The 24,378-nt window shown below is 43.5% G+C and overlaps 1 protein-coding gene across 1 annotated transcript in view; it reads right to left on the bottom strand.

Annotated features, from left to right (window-relative positions):
• Positions 1-24,378, bottom strand: part of F13A1 (coagulation factor XIII A chain) — a 202,642-nt gene that overhangs the window by 42,515 nt on the left and 135,749 nt on the right. Inside the window, exon 12 of the mRNA XM_066579300.1 lies at positions 18-305. Within this exon, the coding sequence (XP_066435397.1) occupies positions 18-305 (288 nt within the window). The remainder of the gene's footprint in view (positions 1-17; positions 306-24,378) is intronic.

Below are 24,378 nucleotides of genomic sequence, written 5' to 3'. Positions count from 1 at the left end.
AAGGCTTTATATCTTACTGGATGATGGGGCCAAAGCCACTTGGATGGTCTTGTTCTTGAATTCTGCCTTCAGGACCCCAGTATAAAATACAACGTTTCCTACTAGGGAGGTTGACAAGGTATAATGATTAGAACTTTGGTTCTTGAATGTTAAAGTGACTTTGAAGTCACTGCCAAATATTGCATCCTCTTCTTGAAATTCCATTGTAGTGTCAAAAGCAGATAGAAACTGTCCCTCCTCTTGAAATTCCTTCTTGACACCATACATGAGTGCTGCCTCAAGTGCCAGCCTCTCTTCTTCAGTACCTGTTAAAGAAGAAAAGGACGATCATGATCAAAAGTTGTAAAAAAAAAAATAAAGCTCCAACTCACCCTCACATTTGTATATCTGAAGCATTTTTCACCTAAACGGGGACTCTTGGCTACTTAGCAAAAAACCCAGCAAAAGTTCTGGAGCCTCTCCTGGGACCTCTGCTAGAACAAAATTAAGAAATCAGTTTGATGTATATTTTTGTTGTCGGTGCCAACGGCAAAATCTACTTATTGTGCTTGCAAATGATTTGATTAGCACCTCATATATCTACAACGTGTTATAGCACCAATGTGCTTTGATATTACATTTTTTCACAAACTTCTGAAGAACATACTTCTGATGATGCAGACATTTCAGCTCAGCATTATCAGCATTTCCCCAATACAATATATAACGGTTACTAGAATGGTTTCTTCTTCCCAGTTACTCTTCCGCTGCAGTCAGAAGAAGACGTCAAAGGAGTAACTTCAAGTTTCTAAAGTCCAGTGCAAAACTAGTAACAGGGACCCGACCGCCCATGTGTGGACCCAGGTGTGGCTGCTACCTCCAATGCTCTTTCTAAGGGGACTTAATGGCCCCACTACCACATAGGAGGACAGAATTACTATAACTAGCTTGGTTGGGGTGGCTTAGTGTAAATTTTACATTAGGCCCAGATGTTCAGGTTACACCATTGCTCATGCACATGGTCATAATTTTGATGCATACATGGCACCCATCCAGAGGCGTAAATTGAAGTTTAAGCAAAAAGCAATGCAAAATCTGTAATGGGGCCCCTAAATGTAATAGTTTATTCATAGTACTGGGCTCTCTAAAGCAGAAACGTAGCCTTACGAGTCTCCTATGGCTACGGGGCCCGGGTGCAACCGCATCCTCTGCATCTGCTATAGTTACGTCCCTGCTAGAGATAAGTGAGCGTACTCGCTAAGGAAAATTACTCGAGCGAGTATTGCCATTTTCGAGTACATGCCCGCTTGTCTCAAAAGATTCGGGGGGCGCCGGGGGGGCGGCAGAGGAAAGCAAGGAGGAACAGGGGGGAGATCTCTCTCTCCCCCCACTCCCCCATGCTCACTCCCGCAACTCACCGCTCACCCCCGCCAGCCCTCGAATCTTTTGAGACGAGCGGGCATGTACTTGAAAATGGCAATACTCGCTCGAGTAATCTGCCTTGTCGAGTACGCTCGCTCATCTCTAGTCCCTGCCCATACCCATTAACTTTTGTACATTTCACAGAATCATTGTGATCCGTTAGAACAAAACTTGTGGCCTGCAGCATTGCATGCCAGATTGCCGAGGTATTCTCCTTTAGACTCTATGGAGCGCCTTATGAAGACACCATACAATGCTGCATAGATTGACTACTGAAGAATTATATAGATATATAGACCCTCCATGTACCACATACAATGTCCATACATATGCCAATGCAGTACATACACAAGTGCTTTCTAGTGGAAATTACCAATGTATATCAGGAATCCACATAATTCCAAAGATCTTAATGAAAAGTGGCTTTTCCCAAACCTGGTCATGTCAGCCTTACAAATTTAGTATAAAATATCATTGTGTTTGCACCATAATGGATTGAGGACTGTTGAGCTTTTTTTTGTATTGACTATTACCTTGGTCTGTGACAATGGATTCCAAATGAATGTTCCCCGCCATATTGTAGGGCCACACATAAATACTAAAGCATGGATCTTCTCCTGAGAAATACAACTTAGGACATCTCAGGGTCAGTAAAGCACTTATCCCACAACAATTACTTATCTCCTTTCCACGGGATAAGTGATAAATGATTGATTGTGGGGTTGTAATTGCACCCAAGTCTGCCGGGTGAATGGAGTGGTGGTACGCATGCGTGATCATAGCTTCATTCACTTCTATGGTGTTCATGGGCTGTGCTTGGCTATCTTCATAAGGGCGGCTTCAGACGAGCATGCATGTACTTGCACGTGCAAAATATGTGCGCACGTTGTGCAGAGAAAAGAATCTATTCTTTACCATGGACTCGCAAAACACTGAGCATACCTGCGACCCCTGCTACCTAATTTGGCTTAACAGCTATTTAGATCAGGGCTGGGGTGATTCTCACTCCAATATCAAAGAGCGGTGCCTGCGCAAATTCATTGCATAGACATGCATGCAAAAAACACCCTATAGTGCAAATATGTTGTGCAGGAACAAGTGTTTTTGCTAGTCTGAAGCCGCCCTTACGTCATAAACAGTAAATGACACATGAACATTACTGCTCCATTCATCCAGTGGATCCAAGGTAGGCAATTCTCATGATTGCTGGGGGTTCCATTGGTAAGACCCACAGTAATCAAATCATTTATCAAAGCTCAAAAACTCCTTCACGAGAAATGTGCCATTTGGCTGATCATTTTATCTTGTGGTGAAAGATTTTAAGTGCTGTTTTAGGACTAGTGGACCAGCTGAGGGGTACACTAGTGGTAGGAAGTGGTGTATTCCCCAACAAATAGCATGGCTGTTCGGGAACACAATTTATACTTCTGAACGTGAAATGGAAATGCAAAAGTGGATGGGGGGGGGGTTATTAAATGATCTGTGCCCCAAATCATTGTGCAAATCTACTTTTCCTCATAGCATGCTTAGATTTCAGTTTCTAGTGTAGGAAGCGTCCAAGATGAGCCCAAATTATTAAATAGCATAAGCCTCTTAAAAAACTTGGTGCATATTACTCCAAGAAATATAAATTAAGACTGGCTCATGAAAGGGCTTTAAATATAAGCCCTTCCCTGAAAAATCATCCCTAGAATGTGTAAAAAATAAAAGAAATATATACTCACCTCTCCGCAGCTGCCGGGGCTCAGGTGCGTCCAGCCGTATCTTCTCCTGCCTGCTGAAAGAACTGCCTCTTATTGGCTGGGAGCCATGACCAATCAGGGGCAGGACTCAGCTGTCATTCAATAGCTGAGCCTCGGCAGCTGCGGAGAGGTGAGTATATATATATTTTTTTTATACATTCTAGGGATGATTTTCAGGGAAGGGCTTATATTTAAAGCCTCTCCCCAAAAATGACAGCAGGGGCTGGCTGCATCTCATTGCTTTCAATGGAGCCGGCTGTAGTGCTGACTCCATTGAATTCAATGGGATAGTATTGCTGTCACAGTGTTCAGTGACAAGGGGACTCCCCACTGAGATGAAGAAATCCTCTGCCACAGCTATGGTAGAGGATTGTGCTCTTCACTGTATGTTCTTAATGGGGTCGGCACTGCTGCTGCCAGCCTCATTGACCAAAGGTGAAACCCCTGGATGTGACAGCATCCAGGGGTTTCACATCCAAGGAATCCCCTGCTGCAGAGGTCACAGTCACAGCAGGGGATAGCGGGCAGCGCACTGTATGTGCGCATAAACGCAGCCAAGTGTATTTTTTTCAGCATGACGCCCGCTTCGGTCATGCAAATGTTTTTACGCATGTGTTTTGCACAAAAGAATTTGCACATGAAAACGCCCATCTGACTGAGCTGTTATAGCGATCATAGCTTTTATGGTTCAAATTCCCTACAGGGATATAAAAAATAGATAAATATAGTGCGAATAAGAAAAGTAAAAACAATAACAACCCCTTTTGTGCATTTTTCCTATTTGGGAGGAAAAATGCTTATTTTGTTCATTTTGCCTCCCAAGAAATGAAATAAAAATGATCAAAACAGCTGCATGTACCCCAAATGGTACAAACAGACACTACAGCTCATCACATAAAATCTTCACAGCGCTCAGACAATGGAAAAATAAAAAAGCTATGGGACTGTGAATGCACTGATGTAAAAGTAATAATAATTAAAAAAAAAAAGGGTTTTTATTGTGTAAAGGTGGAAAAACATAAAATAATTATAATATTTTTGGTATTGCCATAATTATACCGACCCACAGAAAAAATGTATGCTGTAAAACAAAAAAAAAAACAATGGCAGAATTGATTTATTTTCTCTTCCTGCTCTCAAAAAGACATTACATATACCCAAAAAATGGTTCCAATTAAAACTACAGTTCGCCACGCAAAAAACAAGCCCTCATACAGCCTTACTGACGGAAAAAAGTTATGGCTTTTGAAAAGTGGAGATGAAAATCCCCCAAAAATTGTTGCGTCCTAATGACCAAAACAGGCCGTGCCCATAGGCCTCATGTCCACGGGCACGCAGGGTTTCTAGCTGAGCCCGCAGCCAGGAGGCAAAAAAAGACATTTTCTCACCTGTCCGGACGCGGCGCGGGTCTCCTCCGTCGCGGCTGGATCTTCTATGTTTTGCACGGCGAATGCATCCAGGTGTGGCGGCGGCGTGCCACGTCCATGTGCCGTGCTTTTTAAAAAAATCTCCTGCTTATCCCGCGGATCCGCGGCACAGCCACAGAGTAATCCGTGGCTGTGCTGCAGATCAGACAGCTTCCATTGACTTTAATGGAAGCCGACCGTGCGGGAAACCGCAGAAAAATGGAGCATGCTGCAATTTTTATCCCGGGCATGTGATCTGTACGCCGGGATAAAATGACACCTGCAGGTATTTCATTACCTGCGGATTCCCAATGAATGCCTATGGGCATATTGAACTGCGGATCGTCCGCACAGATTCCACAATTCAATTTTGCCCGTGAACATGAAGCCTTAAGTGGTCAATATAGTTATTATCCCCGTTTTCCTTATATTGATGAAATACCCCACCCCCGTCCCTATTCTAGTCCCACAGGAATGTACAGTACAGCAACTGTGACCAATGGTAATATAGTATGAAAGGCCGAAAAAAGACATATCCCCAATGTCTGCTGGAGGACTTGGATGCGCACAACGCTGGGATGATGGGGAACTGAACTAGAGCAAATATCGCATCACAAATCACAATAAAATCCCAATAATCCCATCTGAAGGCGCGTTATCTGCCTTGGTATACTCTGTATGGCAATTGCAGACCAGGGAAACTATAAAACGTTTTCCCCAGAGTAGCCCTTTAAGGACCATCTTCATGTTAGAGTAAATTAACAGTCAGGGAGAAGGGAGAAGGCACGAGACCAGGGAAATGTTTCTAATCTAGCAAAATAAACTAGAAATGTTGGCAGTGTTCCTGGCATACCTTAGCAATTAAGTGAGGCATAGCTTGTTTGAGAGTCGTCTAATTTATATCGGGGTCAGACTGACTGTTCAAGCCATCTGGGACTGTCGAACACCAAAGGCCCAGAGCATTGGGGGCTCCGTGCCAAAATGTACCATGTATCTTCATAGGGGTCGGAGCTCTATTTTTCTTATACTGCAGGCACCAATACAAGGACCTCACTGTATACATGAATATAAACTCATATTTAGTACATTTTGGCTAGTGGTGGATGGATGCAGGCAGTCAGGATTTTACCATTTAGTGGCTGTAGGAAGAGAGGTAGAGGATATGGACTCTATAGAGATATAGGGTATTCTCTAAGCTATAAAAATCATGCCAACCTGCAAACATTAGGAAAAAAATCTGCAAAGTACTAGCTATACTCTGGTGCAGTGGCTACTAGTCTATACTATAGTTTAATGCAATGATTCCCAACCGGGGTGCAGCGAGAACCTGCCAGGCTGGGAATTACGCAGCTGACATTAAATGGGTTTTAATTAGAGATGAGCAAGCACGCTCGGATAAAGCAGTTACTCAAGCGAGCATCGCTCTTCTCGAGTAACTGCTTACTGGTCCAAGCAGGCTCAGAGGGGCGGCGGGGGTGAGTGGGGGGCGGCGGGTGTTAGCTTTATCCGAGCGTGCTCGCTCATCTCTAGTTTTAATCAATGAAAGCAACGCCTGCAATTACGAGCGCAAACCACTACACAGGGGTTGGAGCATCACTTCAGCTCCGACCCTGGTGTATCCCAGCACTGACAGCGCAGCCTGGAAAACCCCTTTAGGTTGGGTCTACACAGGGCAAATTTGATGTTGAATTTCCGTGTGGACACTCCACACGCAAATTCTGCAGCATTTACAGTGGCAGCAAAGTGGGCTAGATTTTGAAAATCTCACCCGCAAACTGCAGAAAAAATCCACACAAAACCCGTGTGGAGATTGACATGTTGTGCGAAATTTAATTCTACACAATGACAATTATAAAGTCTTTGTGCTCTTGGCGCTTCCTTCACCGAGCGGCCTGTAGTGAGTGCAGCACTGGTGGTTAGGTGCTGCAGAAGTGGCACGTCGGGTACCCAGAAGATTGGAGGTATTATCATATGTCATAATAAGCTATGCCGCTGACCATACCCCTTTTTAGCTAGTGGTGCCCTGTGGTAAAAAAGTTTTATCATGGATGCCCAAGGATGAAAAGATTGGGAAACACTGGTCTAATAGCTTCAGGATGGGGGGCTGTTTTCTCATTTCCTCAAAAGACAGCATCAGTGTGGATTTTGACTTAAAATCATCTGTACTTCCACAGCTGATCTCAGAAGATACCGAACACCCTCTCACCTCCAAAGTCTTTGCGCTCTCAGCACTTCCTTCATCGGGGACCCGGCGTCCTCTAGTGAGTGCATTGATGCTGGTCAGGTGATGCAGAAGTGGCCATCGGCGCTGCCTCACTACAGCACGTTGCATGCCCAGAATATTGGAAGTATAATCATATGTCATGATAAGCCACGCCCGTAGTCACAGCCCCTTTTAGGTATGGGTGTTCTGCGGTAAAAAATTTTTCCCAGGGGTGCCAAAGGTTGACAAGATTGGGAAACACTGGTCTAATGACTTCCGGATGGGGTGATGTTTTTGTCCTTTCTGCAAAAGACATTATCAATGTGAATTTTGACTTGAAATCAGCTGATCTAAGAAGATCCCGCACTCCCTCTCACCTTCGAAATGTTTGCAGCCTCGGCGCCTTCTTCACTAGCCACCCATTGGCCTTTATTGAGAGCAGCACTATTAGTAAGGTGATGCACTCACTACAGCATGCCGGTAAAATTATACATTGTGGTAAGCCACGCCCCTGACCACACCCCCTTTTGCTGGGGGGGGGGGGGCGCTATAAAATCTATTTCCCATTGGTCTAACAGCTGCAGGATGGGGTGATATTTTGTCATTTTCAATCTTAAAATGTTTACAGAGATGAATAAATTACATTTAATTATTTGTTAATTTATGGAAGGAAATCGGAATGTTCTTCAATAGAAACCATCATTATTTGTATTTTTAAAGAGGATCTGTTTTTTCTACAAATACAGAATTCTCCTGTTTGTAAATACATGCCAGGGCAAAGCCTTAATATCTAACATAACTAAAACATTCAACAACCCCCCCCCCCCCCCATATTGCTACATTTACACACCGATACAAATATACAACAGTGTCCATTGCTCCTCTGTAATGCAGACACTTTCTAGAATAGATCTCCTTTCTTCCTCCAAGCAGACACAATTGTAATATGACGCCCTGTATGGTTTTTGTGTTTATTAGGGATTGTGTATGGCACTTTCTGCTTTCCTGTTGGATGTCATTGCTCTACTCTCTTGTTAACTGCTTGGTTTTCATTCTACAACCTTTCCTCACATCCATCCTCCCGGGATCCAGTAACTAAGCAACCGCACAGTACTCACACTACAAATCTCCCAGGGATTGCATGGCAAATAGCCCTCCCATTAAATATTGAAAAACCTTAATGGTGATCACTGACATGCTTTCTTTTACTAGACTTTTTTCCAATTTCTTTTCCTTTTTAACTTTCATTCCCAAACTGCAATAAATGCTAAAATATTTACTATACCATTCATTAACGTGTTCCTTCAGCCGTACACCGGCTACATCTCAATGATTCCAACAGCATTTGCTACCAATTCATTTCAGGAAGAAAAGTGCATGTGTTTTGTCACAGAGTTGCATTTTGGGCTTTTGAGAGATGCAGTTTTTCATCTAAAAGGCTGGCAGTAGAATAAAAGCCGCTATTTACAGACAGCAAAATCCCATACAAAGAAAATACATTCTCGGCAGTAAGAGGCTCTACGGTAGGTGGTCTGACAACGGCTTTGGATGACATGTTCTTTGTCATTAATGGGATCCTAAAAAATATTAGCAGAAATAACAAATATTCAGGGAGGGTTTGCTTTTGCAATGTATTACCCTTATTGATTGGCGGAATTCCACATTCATTTATGTGTATCCAACCTACTAGAGGTTCAATGCTGGAAGCCCGTTGCTCTTAGAGACCCATATTAGTCTACAATTGATTTCTTATATATTGCTTTCTGTGCATGGTAGGCAAATGTCCAGGTGCCACATTAGATGGCTTTGGATGTACGAGTTTGTACGTGGTTGTTGCACACGTTTTTCTTTTTTAGGACAAGCAGATTAAATTTAGGTAAGGTATTTTCCAACCTATTCAAAGCAGCTGCCCCATCAGAGACTGGCCCTTTCAGAATGCAAGAAGTAGACCCTCAGCAGCTCTGAAAACACTGGTGATCTAGGCAAGGAAAGCGGAGGACAGCTAGGAATTTTAGAGGCAATCTAGTATTATAGGATGGCCAATCAAATGAATGACTGCCCTGGTAATACAAAGATAGCATGAATCTACCAGAATGGGAGCCGATTGTTTTGGTTCGTAGATGAGGGGTCTCAAGCAGGAGACCTCCTTTAGGATGCCCATATGCTCTAATACAGCATATATGTACAGGGGTTGTCACCATGAGACAACACCTTTAGGCAACGTCCACATGTAGTGGAATTTCTGCACTGGAAATCTGACGTGGATTTTTGTGCCACATGTGGATTTTAATGCGGATTTCAGTGTGGATTTTGATGCGGATATCATCTCCTCAACCCCTTGGTGATCTGCAATGTACAGCATCCATGGTTGCAACATGCAATGCACCTGGCTCAGCACTGTCCTTATACCCCTAGTCCCTCTGACAATGTCCAGAAGCAGAATATACATGTTTCCCTGAGGAGACACATGATGCACGTTTGCTCTTTTCTTATTCTTGCTGCTCAAACATGTTGCTGCTTCCTCATCCTCTGAGTTCCTCTGTGAGTCCCATCCACATTAATGCTTTCCAATCTACTGTCTGACGTCTGAAGACATTCTGATTGAAGCCTGTACAGCTCCGATTTTGGAAGACGTCCTACAGGGTATTCTTATTGTAGATTACTGGCCGCTCTGTTGTCGAGGGCCTCTCCAGCATGTCCCATACCGCAGTACTGGCTCTAGCCAGCAGATGGTGCCATTGTATAATGGCAGAAAGAGTAAGCCCCCTAGGAAATCCTGAATCCCAAATTGAATTGCGAAGGGTTAAAATTACAAATATGACACAATACAGCAGATGAGGAAAGAGGCACACTACACAGGAGAAGGTTCGGTGGGCATCCCCCTTAGGGCTTTAACCCACTAGCGTTTTTTTTTAACACTGCCATATCGCTGCGTTTATTTCAATGGGACTTTCAAATGTTAAAATCACATCACACAAAAATCACAAGTTTGTGCTTTTGCGATTTTAAGATTAGAAAGTCCCATTGAAAAAAACGCAGCAATATCGCAGCGTTACAAAAAAACACTAGTGGGTAAAAGCCCTTACACGAGGTCGCATTTAGGTGTCGTCCCTTTCCCATCAATCTACGCCACCCTACCTGGAAGGTCTTGCTGTTTTTCAGACCCGCCTAAAAGTCTTTAAAACAAATCATAAATGTGGTGCAAAGCATGAAATACAGTTTCCCGGTGCAATTTACGCATTTTCATTAGTAAAATTGCCTCTTCTTCAAACAGAGGATTCATTCCAAGAGTTACTGCTGCTGATATCTATTTACAACAGAATGACTGTTGGGGAATGACGTTGTGTGCTTGACTTCAATTTGGTTGATTTTACTGTGTGTGACTTAAAATCAGGTGGCATTCCTGTTTATTTTATGTGTATTTAATTATTTGTGTTTTATATCAAGCCTCAGTGGTCTTATAGCTTAAGGTTAGAGATGAGCGAACACCAAAATGCTCGGGTGCTCGTTACTCGGCACGAAATTTTCGCAATGCTCGAGGGTTCGTTTCGAGTAACGAACCCCATTGAAGTCAATGGGCGACCCGAGCATTTTTGTATTTCGCCGATGCTCGCTAAGGTTTTCATGTGTGAAAATCTGGGCAATTCAAGAAAGTGATGGGAACGACACAGAAACGGATAGGGCAGGCGAGGGGCTACATGTTGGGCTGCATCTCAAGTTCACAGGTCCCACTATTAAGCCACAATAGCGGCAAGAGTGGGCCACCCCCCCCCCCCCCCCGCACTGTCAGCGTAAAGATCGTTCTCCTCTGGCACAGCTGTAACAGCTGTAGCAGAGAAGAACGATGTTAGCCCATTGAGTTCAATGGAACCAGCAATACAGCAGGTTCCACTGAATGCAATGGGCTGCCGGCGATCGCAGGATGAATGGTCGGGAAGGGGTTAAATATATAACCCCTTCCCTGCAATTCATTCAGAAATGTGATACACTAAAAATATATACCGGCGTATAAGGCGACGGGGCGTATAAGACGACCCCCCAACTGTCACCTTATACGCCGGCAATACAGTAGAGCAAAGAATAAAAAGCATTACTTACTTCTTCAGACGATCTGCGCCGCTCCTGCAGACTGTCACTCCTTCCTGGTCCACGGACTAAAGCTTTCTCTATGAAAGGCTTGAAATCCCCGCCTCCAGAAACACAGCCAATCACAGCAATTCAATGACATCATTGTCATTGGCTGTGATTGGCTGAAGGCACGTGTGTTTCTGGAGGCGTGGATTTAAAGCCTTTCGTAGAGAAAGCAATGCTCTGCCGGGAACCAGGAGGGAGCAAGAGCCTGCAGGAGCACCGCAGAACACCAGGAAGGAGTGACAGTCTGCAGGAGCGGCGCAGATCGTCTGAAGAAGTGAGTAATGCTTTTTATTCTTTGCTCCACTGTATTGCCGGCGTATAAGGTGACAGTTGGGGGGGTCGTCTTATACGCCCCGTCGCCTTATACGCCGGTATATATTTTTAGTGTAACACATTTCTGGATGAATTGCAGGGAAGGGGTTATATATTTAACCCCTTCCCAACCATTCATCCTGCGATCGCCGGCAGCCCATTGCATTCAGTGGAACCTGCTGTATTGCTGGTTCCATTGAATTCAATGGGCAAACATCGTTCTTCTCTGCTACAGCTGTTACAGCTGTGGCAGAAAAGAAGGATTTGTCTTCTATATGTTCTCAATGGGGTCGGCGCTGCTGCCGCTGGACCCACTGAGCGCATATAGAGACGATTTATGGCCTTTAGAAGGACCGTTGGGGTTCTTGAAGCCTACAATACACCTAACACTCTCCCTATAGCAGCTCCAACACGATACCACTTTCCCTGAACTAATGTCAGAATACATCCGTAGCGAGCCGCGGGAAGGGCAGATTTCAATACTCGGGTGACACCTTATCTCCCCAGCCACTCACAGCAGGGGGGTGGTATAGGGCTTAAACGTTGCAGGGGGAAGTTGTAATGCCTTCCCTGTCTTTCAATTGGCCAGAAAAGCGCGCTAACGTCTCACAGAGGAAAGTGAAAGTAACCCAAACACCGCGTGGTGCTCGTTACGAGTAACGAGCATCCCGAACACCCTAATATTCGCACGAATATCAAGCTCGGACGAGTACGTTCGCTCATCTCTACTTAAGGTCCTTTTACATCCATGGATAATCTTTCAAATGACTGAAAGATTTAGTGATCTATTTACATAAAGTGTTAATGGCTTTAATGGCCATTAACACTTTACCATCATCATTTGCATGTAAAAGGACCTGCAGGAGTTGTTTGCACAGCCCAGTGTGTGTTTGAACACACTCCCAGTGAGTGTAAACAACTGCCCACACATTCAATTGTTCTCCTGGAGGCTGCCTTCACAATCCATTGTTCTCCTCACTAGTATAAATATGCCTCAGGGAGAATATCCTGCAGTCTATTGAAAGATAAGCGAAATACATTCAAATGGAAGGTATTTGCTCAGCCTTTTAGTGGCTGAACGATGTATTTTAAGTGAACTGAAATCCATCGTTAAAACGAAAATTGCACGATGATCCCTCATTATCTGCTGTTTGGACAAATTTTGAGCAATAACTGTTCCGTGTAAAAGGGCCTTTATACATTGTAGCTATGTTTGTCTTTCCTAGAGTTTAATACAGTACATTGAAAGGAAGGAAGCAGGAAGAGGGAGAGATTACATTGTGATATTTAAAAGCACATGTATTGTTACATTTAAATAAGACAGTATGGTAGTGTGTTCAATCTCCAGTGCCCTGCACAGATGTTTGCTTATGGGCGGAGTTACCTAATTAAGGAGTGATAAATTGTACCTGCTGAACTTGCTGGGTCCTTTCCAAACAGAGGATTTACTGCGGAACTTACTGCTGCTGAAAGCAGCTTAAAGTGAACAACAGAGTGAATTTTGGAGGATGACATGGGCTTGATTTCAAGTGTGGTTGTTTTAAGTGTGTGTGACTTAAAGTCAGAAGAATTTTCGAAGGGAGTCATGGGCGGGGTGGCTTGACACATAGTGGGCTTGCAGCACTTCGCCGGAGCTTCCAGGCATGGAGCAGGCAGAATTCTGGGCAGATGGGATGGCGGAAAAGGCCATCAACCACAGCGGCAGTAGAGGAGTGAGATAACAGCTCTAAAGAGCAATACTTCAGTGCCCAAAAGCAGCAGAACAGACCACAGGCAAAATCCAAGATGGAATCCACAGCTTGCGATAGGGAGTCTCACAATGTGTAGGGGAGGCAATGGCCCCTGTGCCCGAGCTGGGCTCTCTTCTGAACAGCGGGCCAGGGGGACAGTGGAGCTCTCTCCTCCACACAGCCACCATGAGAGGAGGAAAAGCGATGGGGCAAAGCAGTGGTCAACATGCAGCAGGGCTGGGAGAAAAGGAGAAGAGCCATCTGCAGCACCTTCTCCAACAGGTTCCAGTGAAGAAGGAAACAGCATGGGGGGGGGGACACCCAAGGAGCTACATCTCCGCTGAGGGTAAACAACTACCATGCAGTCTCTTCTCCCTCACCTGTACCATCCCAACAGCAAAAAGTGCCCCATCACCGCAGACATGGGAAGAGGACTGCGCTACACATAACAAAGAGCCAGGTGATGATGATGATGATGATGATGATAATGATTGGAATTGGAGGGCTTACCTAAGAGCCATCCCTACTAAAACAGACATGGACAATCCCTTTAGTCAGCCATTTACTTCACATAAACTGGCAATGGAAGCCTTACAGAAAGAGATGAGACACATTGGCCACAGGTTAAACCAAGTTGAGCAGAGTCAAGAGCAATTATTCACGCAAATCAATGCCCACCACATCTTATAGGAGCATTCCAACCAAATCTCAGATCTATTGACTCACCTCAACGACATTGAAAATCGTTATAGACAGAATAATCTACGTATAAGAGGGTTGAGTGAAGAGGTTGGACCTTCACTCTTAGTGTCGTGGGCATTGAAGTGCTTTGGCAAAATTCTACAACAACCTAAGGAACAACCAGTAGAGATCACTAAGCCCCAAATCCTCAGATCCTTCCTCTCCATGCAATGTGATCTGGATACATTTTTATAAAGAGAAAGAGGATATATTAAGAAAGATTAAGGGAAAAGGGTTAATTAAATTCAAAGAGAATATACTAGCTATCCTTACGGATGGGGCAAGAAGGACATTGCAACTTTGCAGAGCTCTTCACCCTCTGCTGATAACATCCATACATAGTAATATAGTATGCTAGGCTGAAAAAAGATTATGTCCATCCAGTTCAGTCTGTTTCCGTCCTCTGACCCATGTTGATCCAGAGGAAGGCAAAAAAACACCCAATGAGGCAGAAACCAATTTACCCCACACTGGGGGAAGAAATTCCTTCCCAACTCCATAATGTCAGTCAGAATAATCCCTGGATCAATGCTCTTCAGAGAAGGTGCCTTCCTGACTCCAAGTCCAGCAGTTAGAAGATCCCCATACCAACAATCCATTCTAACTATTCTTGTAATGTCACAGTGCTTAAAAAGACATCTAGTCCTCTCCTAAACTCCTCTATGGATTTTGCCATCACCACCTCCTCAGGCAGAGATCTCAACAGTTTCACTGCTCTTACAGTAAAGAACCCCCTTCTGTGTTGGTGCTGAAACCTTCTTTCCTCTAGGCGTACAGGGTGCCCCCTTATTATTGTCGCAGTCCTGCTTATAAACAGATCATGGAAGAGATCCTTGTATTGTCCCCTAATGTATTTATACATAGTTATTTGGTCGCCCATTAACCTGGCTCTAAAAGAGAAACAAATCCTTCAAAGATGAGGATTTTCAACTGACAGCCAGGAAGGAGGGTGGATCTGACATATGTAGAGGCCTGGGGCACATGCCTAAAATTTTGGCAGTTGCCTATGATGTCTCTCCTAGAATGGCCGAAAAACATGCACCACCTCCCATAATTCCGCAGGCAAAATTGCAATCCACTAAACCTAAAACAAGACGCGATGCTGGAGGGATCTCCCCATCAACAACCTGAAGGACCTATGTCCAAGGAATGACCTGTGGCCATGGCGGAAGAGGGTTGTTGTGGCATTCAGACGATGCCACTCCTGCTCCAGATTGTAGCACTTACACTTAATTTGTCTGCTCTATTTTATTCTGAATTTCATGTTGATATTTCTTTTCTATGGTTGCCTGAGGTTATACTAAGATACATTTATTTTAGACTATTTTTGTGCCAGAGTGGCAGTGGAGCTCGAAACCTGCCTTCCGACTTTCTCTCTCCCCAGAATAGGGACCACAACATGGAGTGCTGCGAAGGTATGTTAATTTATAATGCCAGTTTTGGGTCGCTCTTTGGTGACTGACAGTTTAACTGGGTTTTTCTCTAATAGTTCTCATTTCTTCTTTTCTTCTCTCCTCTTTTTCCATCTCCCTCTATTGCATTAGACTGTTGGTGATACTGCGCTGCAGACATGCTCATGCTTTAGTTAATTGTCTATATAACATAAAATGAGGTCATTAACATTCTGCACCTATAATCAGAGGTGTAACTTGAAGCTCCTGGGCCCCAATGCAAAACCTGGAACGGGGCCCCCAACTATAATGCTTTATTCATAGTACTGGGCTCCATATATGGAGGAGAGAGGCCTTATGGCCCCCCAAGGCTCCAGGGCCCGGTTGCAACCGCATCCCCTGCATCCTCTATAGTCACGCCCCTGCCTATAATGCTAGAGGGCTGAACAAATCCGGAAAACGCAGCCAAATCCTATACAGACCATATAAAAAAGAATTATGATTGCCACGTTCCAGGAGACTCATATTGTAACTTCTAGGGTAACTCACTGTCAAAATAGATATTATCTCATCCTCCCTATCCGAATCATAAGGCGTGTGGGGTCTCGACAACATTCCATAGGTCTTCTGCACTTACTATTCTGACATCTCAGGTTGATAGAGATGGGAGATACATTTTTCTGAAAATTTTAGTTTCTAACCAGACATATTCAATCACTAACATGTATTTCCCTAACAGGTGGCTTTTGGTTACAGAGCTCTTCGGGCACTGGCCGAGTTCGCAGAAGGATCTGATATTATTCTAAGGGGTGACTTCAACATGGCATTGGATCCTGGTATGGACACCTCCGCAGGTCGCTCAGCTCTCTTCTGTTCTGCGACTAGTAGAGTGAGGAAAACGTTGGTGAGTCTAAAACTGGTTGACCTTTGGCGGATAACACACCCCAACACAAGGGTTTCCCTTCTTTAGCACACAACACATATATTATTATATTTAGATTATATTTTTGTCTCACAAATTCCACCAAACAGGTAGCGCACTCTCAAGCAAATTGCCACTGAATATAACGCTGGTGGTCCAACTAACATGCCAGATCATCATTCCTTTGCGCAGATGGGCATAACAGCAGATGACCCATACAAGTGCCATTGCTAAGAGAATCAGAAAGACAAGACTCCGGTGTGCAAAAGGGGTCAAAAACAGGACCACCTAGCAGTGGGAAAACATCACCTGGTCAGATGAATGCAGAATTCTATTGTATTGTGCTGATGGGAGGGTCAGAACATGTCAGCAAAAATTAATGAAACCTTCCTGTCAGCTGATGCCATTACTTCCATTCAAGTTCTGGCAACATCAAAAAGTTCTCCTGTGTGCATGAGCCAATATTCCTGCAGAACAATTTCAATACCTAGTGGAATCTATACCATGATAAAGTGCTATGATTCTAAAGGCCAAAGGAGGTCCAATGCCCTACTCTACTAGATGAGTGTCTCTAACAGGGTGGCCATTCAGCATATATACCCTACACTCAGCACCTTCTATTTGATATGATAATACTAGCAGTTGACGGGTGCTAACATGATTCTAATAGCAGGCGATAGATGTCATCATGACTTTCAGACTACCACTTCTCTCTAGTAGGTTAAGTGGGAATCTTAAATGGTCCTCTACACTGAGTTGATGCCTGAACGGCCCGTTGAATACAAGGCGTAATAGTTTTAAGATTGAGTAGCTGCAGAATGTTACATGTTATTATAAACTGCTTTTTAAAGCTATTATCTTCTTCTCTTACCCTTCCTGGGTTTCTCACCAGAATTTACCTGTATGGCCAAATATTTGCTTGATCAGATATACCCTGCAGTACCTTTAACTTTTTGTACATTTACAGTTGAGATATATCTATATGTTTTGTGACATCTGGGGGATTAGTCACTTCTGAGGATCGCCATCTTTCTATATAAGACGGTTGGCATACAGTAAATTTACTTCCTTAATAAAGTTTATTTTCATTCTGTCTCCTGCCAGCTTTCTTCACAGCAAATATTTCACACAGCTTCAGTGCAAAAACACCAACTGAACACCTAGCCATCTGGCTTCTTAGTAAAAATTAATAGTAACCCTCTCTAGATTTAGGACTAGTGCTCAAAGCTTCACATACTATAAACCAGGCCAGGGTGCGTCTTCTACCCTGTCGTGCGAGATGGTCTCTACTCTACAGCTCCCATGGGCTTCTTTGCATAGCTTGTCTCTCTCCAGGTTGGGGGCCACAACTGAGGGTCTCACATCTCTTTTTAACAAGTCCTCTCGGGTGCAGCTTAATCAAGGCAACTTCACAGCACATAACAACCCATCTCTATTGACCGTTTTCCTGACCCCCTTGTAGCTTAAACCTACATACATGCAAAACAATGAATTACTTTGTGAACTGAATCTTGAGTTACACAACAAAGTAGGCAATAATCCAACTCTTAAATCACAGTTGGTTATCAAGACAAGCAAAAAGATCTGTATGCTCAGTATGTTGTTTGTCTTTTGTTCTAGAATCCATAATTTTTATTCTCATTCATCTGCTTTTTTTTTTATATATTCGGCTTTTTGGCATGTTGACATTAAATTTTAAAATACTGTATCTTGTTTTCTGTTCTCAGCTGTTCCCAAAATGCTCATAAACTGTAATGAAGACTGTGGTTGGTTCTCTTACGCTTCTCTTATGGTGACCACAACCAATATTCAAATGCAAGACAGGAATCACAAAATTACCATTATGCAGATAAGTGGGTGCAGCGTCCCATAGGGAGACCACGGATACCTGATATATGTGGGGAGCTGGGAGGGTAAAGGGATGACGTGTCACGGCAGCATTTACCAGACTCTTTCCCGGAGTGAATACACACAGTCAATGCCAGAGTATTATTGCAGGTCACCAAAGACACCCCTAGGATAGGGAATGCCAATCACGCAGGATAATGGGGATTGTGGTTGTCACAGGTGACGTCACCATTCCTTCGCACACTGGTATGGCCCTTGGCAGAGAAATAAATGCAGCAACACACAGTACTTGAGTACCACGGTTGTCTAGTAATGGTTAGAGCCCATCATGAACTTTACTTTAGAAAAACTTTAAACAGAGAATACAAGGCAGTTCACTTTAAGTCTTTACAGTGCAGGCAAAACCAAAAAATTGGAGGTCAGGGAGGAAACTCAGAATGACACCGGTCCTGCAGACTACATTATCTGCCAGGAACCACTCCTGGAAGGGGAACACTCCGGAGGAGGAAAAGGGGTAGGATCACTCCACAGACGCTCAGGCAGCAATTATTAACTTGAAGTACCTCCACACAGCCTTGGGGACACGGGGGTGTGACAAGTAAAGTGTGTACCTCTATGCGGTGATCCTGGCTGAATGGCTGCATAGGAAAGACTTAGAGAATTGATTAGTACCTCTGCACTGGCAGAGAAGAAGTCGTTACTTACAAGTGCTTTCTCTTACTGTTGGGGCTCACTCTATTCGCATCCAGAACACAAGCAACACAGGAAATCTCTCCTCCTTTTCCATCTTCACCACAAGGAGGCTGAAGGTGTCTCTATTTGGCTCTGTGTTAGGTGGAACTCAGGTAGCAGAAAAAGATGGAAGACTTCTTTCTGCTCTCAAGCACTCCTATTTATACCTTCTCTCATACCACATGATTTGACAGACTTGTTCAAACAATTGTGAATTTTTGATGGTCTATGCCACGCTTGTCATTTAAAAAAAATGAGTGGAGCTTCATGGGAGGGTGCATGTCCTCCTATGGCCTGGCATGTTTACTATTATTTAACCAGAAATGGGTGGGAATTATCATCCAAATCTACACAATCTCAGAGCTGGCTGTCTTGTACACAGGATGCTTAGAGATGTGCCTAGTTTATTAGGAGTCATGCAAATCTTAATTAATTGATTTCATTTCAGCGCACCTTAAATTAAGACAAGCATAGGAAATGTCTGCCTTGATATTTTCCCCAGTTGTGCTTGTCTATGATTTTGACTTAGATAACAATGAAACCACATTTTATTTATGTGTAATTAATGTAATTAATGCAGAAATCCAAGTGGTTCCAAAGGTTCGCTAACTTTTTCTTGCAATTGTATCTTATGAAAATAAACTAGTTAGAAACAGGCAATAATAACAATTCTCAGAGTAAACGGGCCAAACTTAGGCCGCCTGCAGACAGCCGGGTTGGATTCCGCTGGGATGCGGACCCGTGCCCCTGCAGAGACCTGTGGCTCACCCGCTCCTGGCGTCTCTTCTTCTCTGTTATGTGCCGGCTGCCGCCCAGCCGCCGGGTCTCTACTGACATTTCTATGTGGGCCTCTGTGAGACCAACACAGCAATAGAACATGCAGCGATTTGTTTTCCGCATGTGTTTTCAGGCAGACAAATCATGGCTGTGTGCATAGCATTGCGTGCATGTATGCAATCCTATGGCAGCGGGCACGGGTGGATATTCTGCGGGATATCCCGTTCGTGTGTAGGGGGCCGTATGTACAACAGAGCTTGTGAGGAAACGCACAAGTCCACCAAGATAAAACTAGATATGGAGACTTCTCTGTTCATACAGATGTCTCTTACAACACCAAGGTTTTTTGGCAATCAATCTTGGCCAGCACTTCCAATATCAAACCACAGAATCCACTCCCCTTTTATCACTTGGAGCCACCTTCTGGCCTAAAGTACATTATGCACTAAGCTGTGGAAGACAGATGCCAAGACTAGTGTAATATTTCAGATGCTCTTGACATGTAAACCATATGTGTCCCTACTTTCCATCTATGGGACATTTAGTGTTTGGGGTGATTCTGCAGATTTTATAGCTTTCTTGTAAGCTAGAGTAGGCTTTAACTCAAGGTGTAGGCAGTGGGGAACATTTACTATGGGCTATACACCAGAATTCTGGAAAATAGAAAAGTCGCAAATTTTGATGCAAATCTCACTTGCACAAAAACGTTGTGACTTTTCAGCCTTCCACACTGCCTTTGCTACTTTTATAAAAAGGTGAGCAGGGCTTTCAGGGACGAAGGGGGGTTTTTGCCACCCCAAACACATTCATATATATATGACCCAGAAACTGTAGTAAACTATACCAGAAATCTAGGCTACCTCCTAGCTGGCGTAGATTTCTGTGTTGGCATACAGAGATGCTGAGATGCATATGAAGGGGCTGAGTGTCTCTTTATATATTAACCGCATCCTGTGCCAGAGAAAATTATTGTTTGACAAGCAGCAGAGTTGTTTGCTTAAAATTGTTTTAAGACAATTCATCTCCTTTTTCATTTTGTAGCACTACCATTCAATATAAGGAAAATGTGTAAAAAAAAAAAATCCCACCCCCAGAAGTTGTTTTGCTGCAAAACTCGTCCTGCAGTTCCATCTCAGGCAGATATACAAATGATTAGAGTTGTGGGGTGATTAGATGAGCGATCTTGTCACCTAAAACCCTAAAAGTGGTTCCCCCTTGACCTACAGTGAAGAAAATAAGTATTTGATCCCTTGCTGATTTTGTAAGTTTGCTCACTGTCAAAGACATGAACAGTCTATAATTTTTAGGGTAGGGTAATTTTAACAGTGAGAGATAGAATATCCAGAAAATCACATTGTCTAATTTATATATATTTATTTGCATTTTGCACTGAGAAATAAGTATTTGATCCCCTACCGACCATTAAGAGTTCCGGCTCCTCCAGACCAGTTAGACGCTCCTAATCAACTCGTTACTTGCATTAAAGACAGCTGACTTAAATGGTCACCTGTATAAAAGACTCCTGTCCACAGACTCAATTAATCAGTCAGAATCTAACCTCTACAACATGGGCAAGACCAAAGAGCTTTCTAAGGATGTCAGGGACAAGATCATAGACCTGCACAAGGCTGGAATGGGCTACAAAACCATAAGTAAGACGCTGGGTGAGAAGAAGACAACTGTTGGTGCAATAGTAAGAAAATGGAAGACATATAAAATGACTGTCAATCGGCATCGATCTGGGGCTCCATGCGAAATCTCACCTCGTGGGGTATCCTTGATCATGAGAGAGGTGAGAGATCAGCCTAAAACTACACGGGGGGAACTTGTTAATGATCTCAAGGCAGCTGGGACCACAGTCACCAAGAAAACCATTGGTAACACATTACACCGTAATGGATTAAAATCCTGCAGTGCCCGCAAGGTCCCCCCGCTCAAGAAGGCACATGTGCGGGCCCGTCTGGCCCCATTAATGGCCATCAACATTTTATGCAAATAGATCACAAAATCTTTCAATCTTTCAGTCATTTGAAAGATTATCTTTGCGTGTAAATAGGCTTTAAGTTATGTTTTGTTCCAAACTAAGTAGCCAGAAGTTTGATAACCTGTCTTGGTGCTGTAATCTACCATTGGCTTAATTAATATTCCATGTGTGGTTTGTCTTGGGGTTTGTATAGAGGCAAAACTATGTTCTTGTCATCTATGACTCTTTTATGCATTGCATGATTTTCTTGCCTTGGCAGCAACTCCCTGGCATTGGTTGCTAAAGTTGAGTTTATTGTTCAACAGTCTTTTTCATTGGCAGTTTGATCCAGTGTTTCACTATTTGCTATAATACATAATTGTAGATTTTGCTATTTCTGCCCAAGAGCCAGACCTTCAATAACCTTATATTATCCACATTAAAGTTCATTTGACATTTCTCTGCCCAAACGTCCAGCTTCCCCAAATCTCTCTAATTTTATATTAGCCTCTTCTGATTTGATTAGTTTACAGAGCTTAGAATCATCTGCAAATATTGAAATTGTGGTCTGTAAGTGCTCTACAAGGTCATTAATAAACATATTAATAAGAAAAGGAACAACCACTGATCCCTATGGTATCGAACTGAGAACTGTGATCTGAGGATGTACCATTAATAACCACCCTCTTATTGTATCATTGAGCTAGATGTTAAACCAATTACACATATATTACCGCAGGCCCAGCATCCTAGTGTTAAATGACATAGTATTAAGCATCCACAACCTAACCCCGGTCCAGACTAGAGCTCACCTCCTCATAGGTGCTGATCAGAGTAGTTTGGCAGGACCGACCCCTCATAAACCCATGCTGATATGGTGTTGTATATTTATTTTTTATTAAGACACTTCAGCATAGCATCTCTAAGAAAACCCTTAAATATTTGACCTCCGACAGACATGAAATTCCAGGCCTATAGTTTCCAATGTACGTTGCTTAAATGTATTATGAGATATATAATATATTTTACTTGGAGCTCGTTTAATATAAATGCGTTTGATAGAGCACATTTTTGATAATGAACTAGGTTCATTTTTAATGTTTTATGTATAAGAATTGTATATTGTTGATAGTAGCGATTTATTGTAGGCATGGGGCACGCTTGTATGCCCTAAAAGAAGCCATAAGAGTGAAAGTGAATGTTTTGCAAGGTGTGCAGTTGATATACAGTCATTGTCAAAAAAATCAAGTCCCTATAAGGAGTTGTCATAAAGGAATGATACTTCATATATGTGTTTGCATAGTAGCTATAAGTAAGTGATTATAATATGAGAGCAAAAGGATAATTTATTGCAGAAAACTGAACCCTTGAAGTGAGGTTCTAGTACCCTGTTGTACCGCCTCTAGCTTGGATACAAGACGTGATAAAAGTGAGCATCGAAACTCTAGTACCCTGTTGTACCATCTCTAGCTTGGATACAAGATGTGATACAGGTGGGCATGGAGGCTCTAGTACCCTGTTGTACCGCCTCTAGCTTGGATACAAGACGTGATAAAAGTGAGCATGGAAGCTCTAGTACCCTGTTGTACCATCTCTAGCTTGGATACAAGATGTGATATGGCGGCATGGAGGCTCTAGTATCCTGTTGTACCACCTCTAGCTTGGATACAAGATGTGATACGGTTGGGCATTGAGGCTCTAGTACCCAGTTGTACCGCCTCTAGCTTGAATACAAGATGTGATACAAGCAGGCATGGAGGCTCTAGCACCCTGTTGTACCGCCTCTAGCTTGGATACAAGATGTGATACTGGCGGGCAGGGAGGTTCTAGTAGCCTGCTGTATCGCCTCATGCTTGGATATAAGATGTGATGCGGGAAAACATGGAAGCTCTAGTATCCTGTTGTACTGCCTCTAGCTTGGATACAAAATGCTATACAGGCAGACATGGAGGCTCTAGTACCTTGTTGTACCGCCTCTAGCTTGGATAGAAGATGTGATATGGGTGGGCATGGAGGCATCCAGGTTCCTAATAGTATCTTGTGGCATATTGGTCCACATTTGTTGTAACTGAGCCTCTAGATTGTGCAAACTCATAGGCTGTCGAAGTTGGCACCCAAGATGGTCCCATACATGTTGTATTGGTGATCAATCTGGTAACCGGGCAGCCACGGAAGTGTGACAATGTTGTGGGGACTCCTGTGACCCCCTTGTGTGTGCGGCCGAGCATTATTCTGCTGAAAGCCTCTTGGAAGCCGCCATGAGAGGAACACATGTGGCTGCAAGATGTCCTGAACATATCGCTGAGCTGTCATTGTCCCTCGTGCCACTACTAGGAGTAACTGACAGTCGTATGTGATGGCTCCCCTAGACCATCACACCAGCAGGGGGCAGTGTGACACTCCACATCAAAGGCAGGATTAAAGCGCTTACCGCGAGGTCTTCAGACACTCACCATTGTGAGTGCCCAAACTAAACCTGGATTTGTTGCTGAAAAAAACCTGGTTCCAGTTTTGTTGTTAACAACACCACTGCAAACAGAGGTGATGGAGGGGGTCAAACACAGTATACATAATGGGCACGTTGAAACCAAATGTCCTTCAGCCAAGTGCCTGAAAATAGTTCTGACAGACATAGGGGCCTGAAATAATGGCGCCACTTATCTCTGGTTGGTGGACAATGAAACAGTTGGAGCTGCTCATGCTCGTTGGACAATCAGACAATCCTCTCTATTGGTTGTCTCTTGGAGGCGTCATGAGCCCGGTCACCTTGTGTGCCCTAATGTATCCACTGGTCCCATACCTCCTAAAAGACTGGTCAGAATAGCCCAGATGGCAGCAGTTCATTGATATGACTTGCATTCCAATAATGCGCCCTTCTCAAACTCTGATAACAGGGTGAAATCTCTTCTCTGCGCCGTAGAGGCATCTAGCGGTCAACAAGTTCAACACAAGCGGAAAAAGAAGTCACTACACACAAGGAGCCTCTGAGAGCTTTTTATAGGCCAAGAGTGGAACCATTTTTAGGGCCTCAGGTGACAAGACCGTTCATTTAATCACCACAACTCTAATCATTTCC

Source organism: Eleutherodactylus coqui, chromosome 9 (assembly GCF_035609145.1).
Source record: "Eleutherodactylus coqui strain aEleCoq1 chromosome 9, aEleCoq1.hap1, whole genome shotgun sequence".
Lineage (NCBI taxonomy): Eukaryota > Metazoa > Chordata > Amphibia > Anura > Eleutherodactylidae > Eleutherodactylus > Eleutherodactylus coqui.
This window is presented reverse-complemented; position numbering and strand designations above follow the sequence as displayed.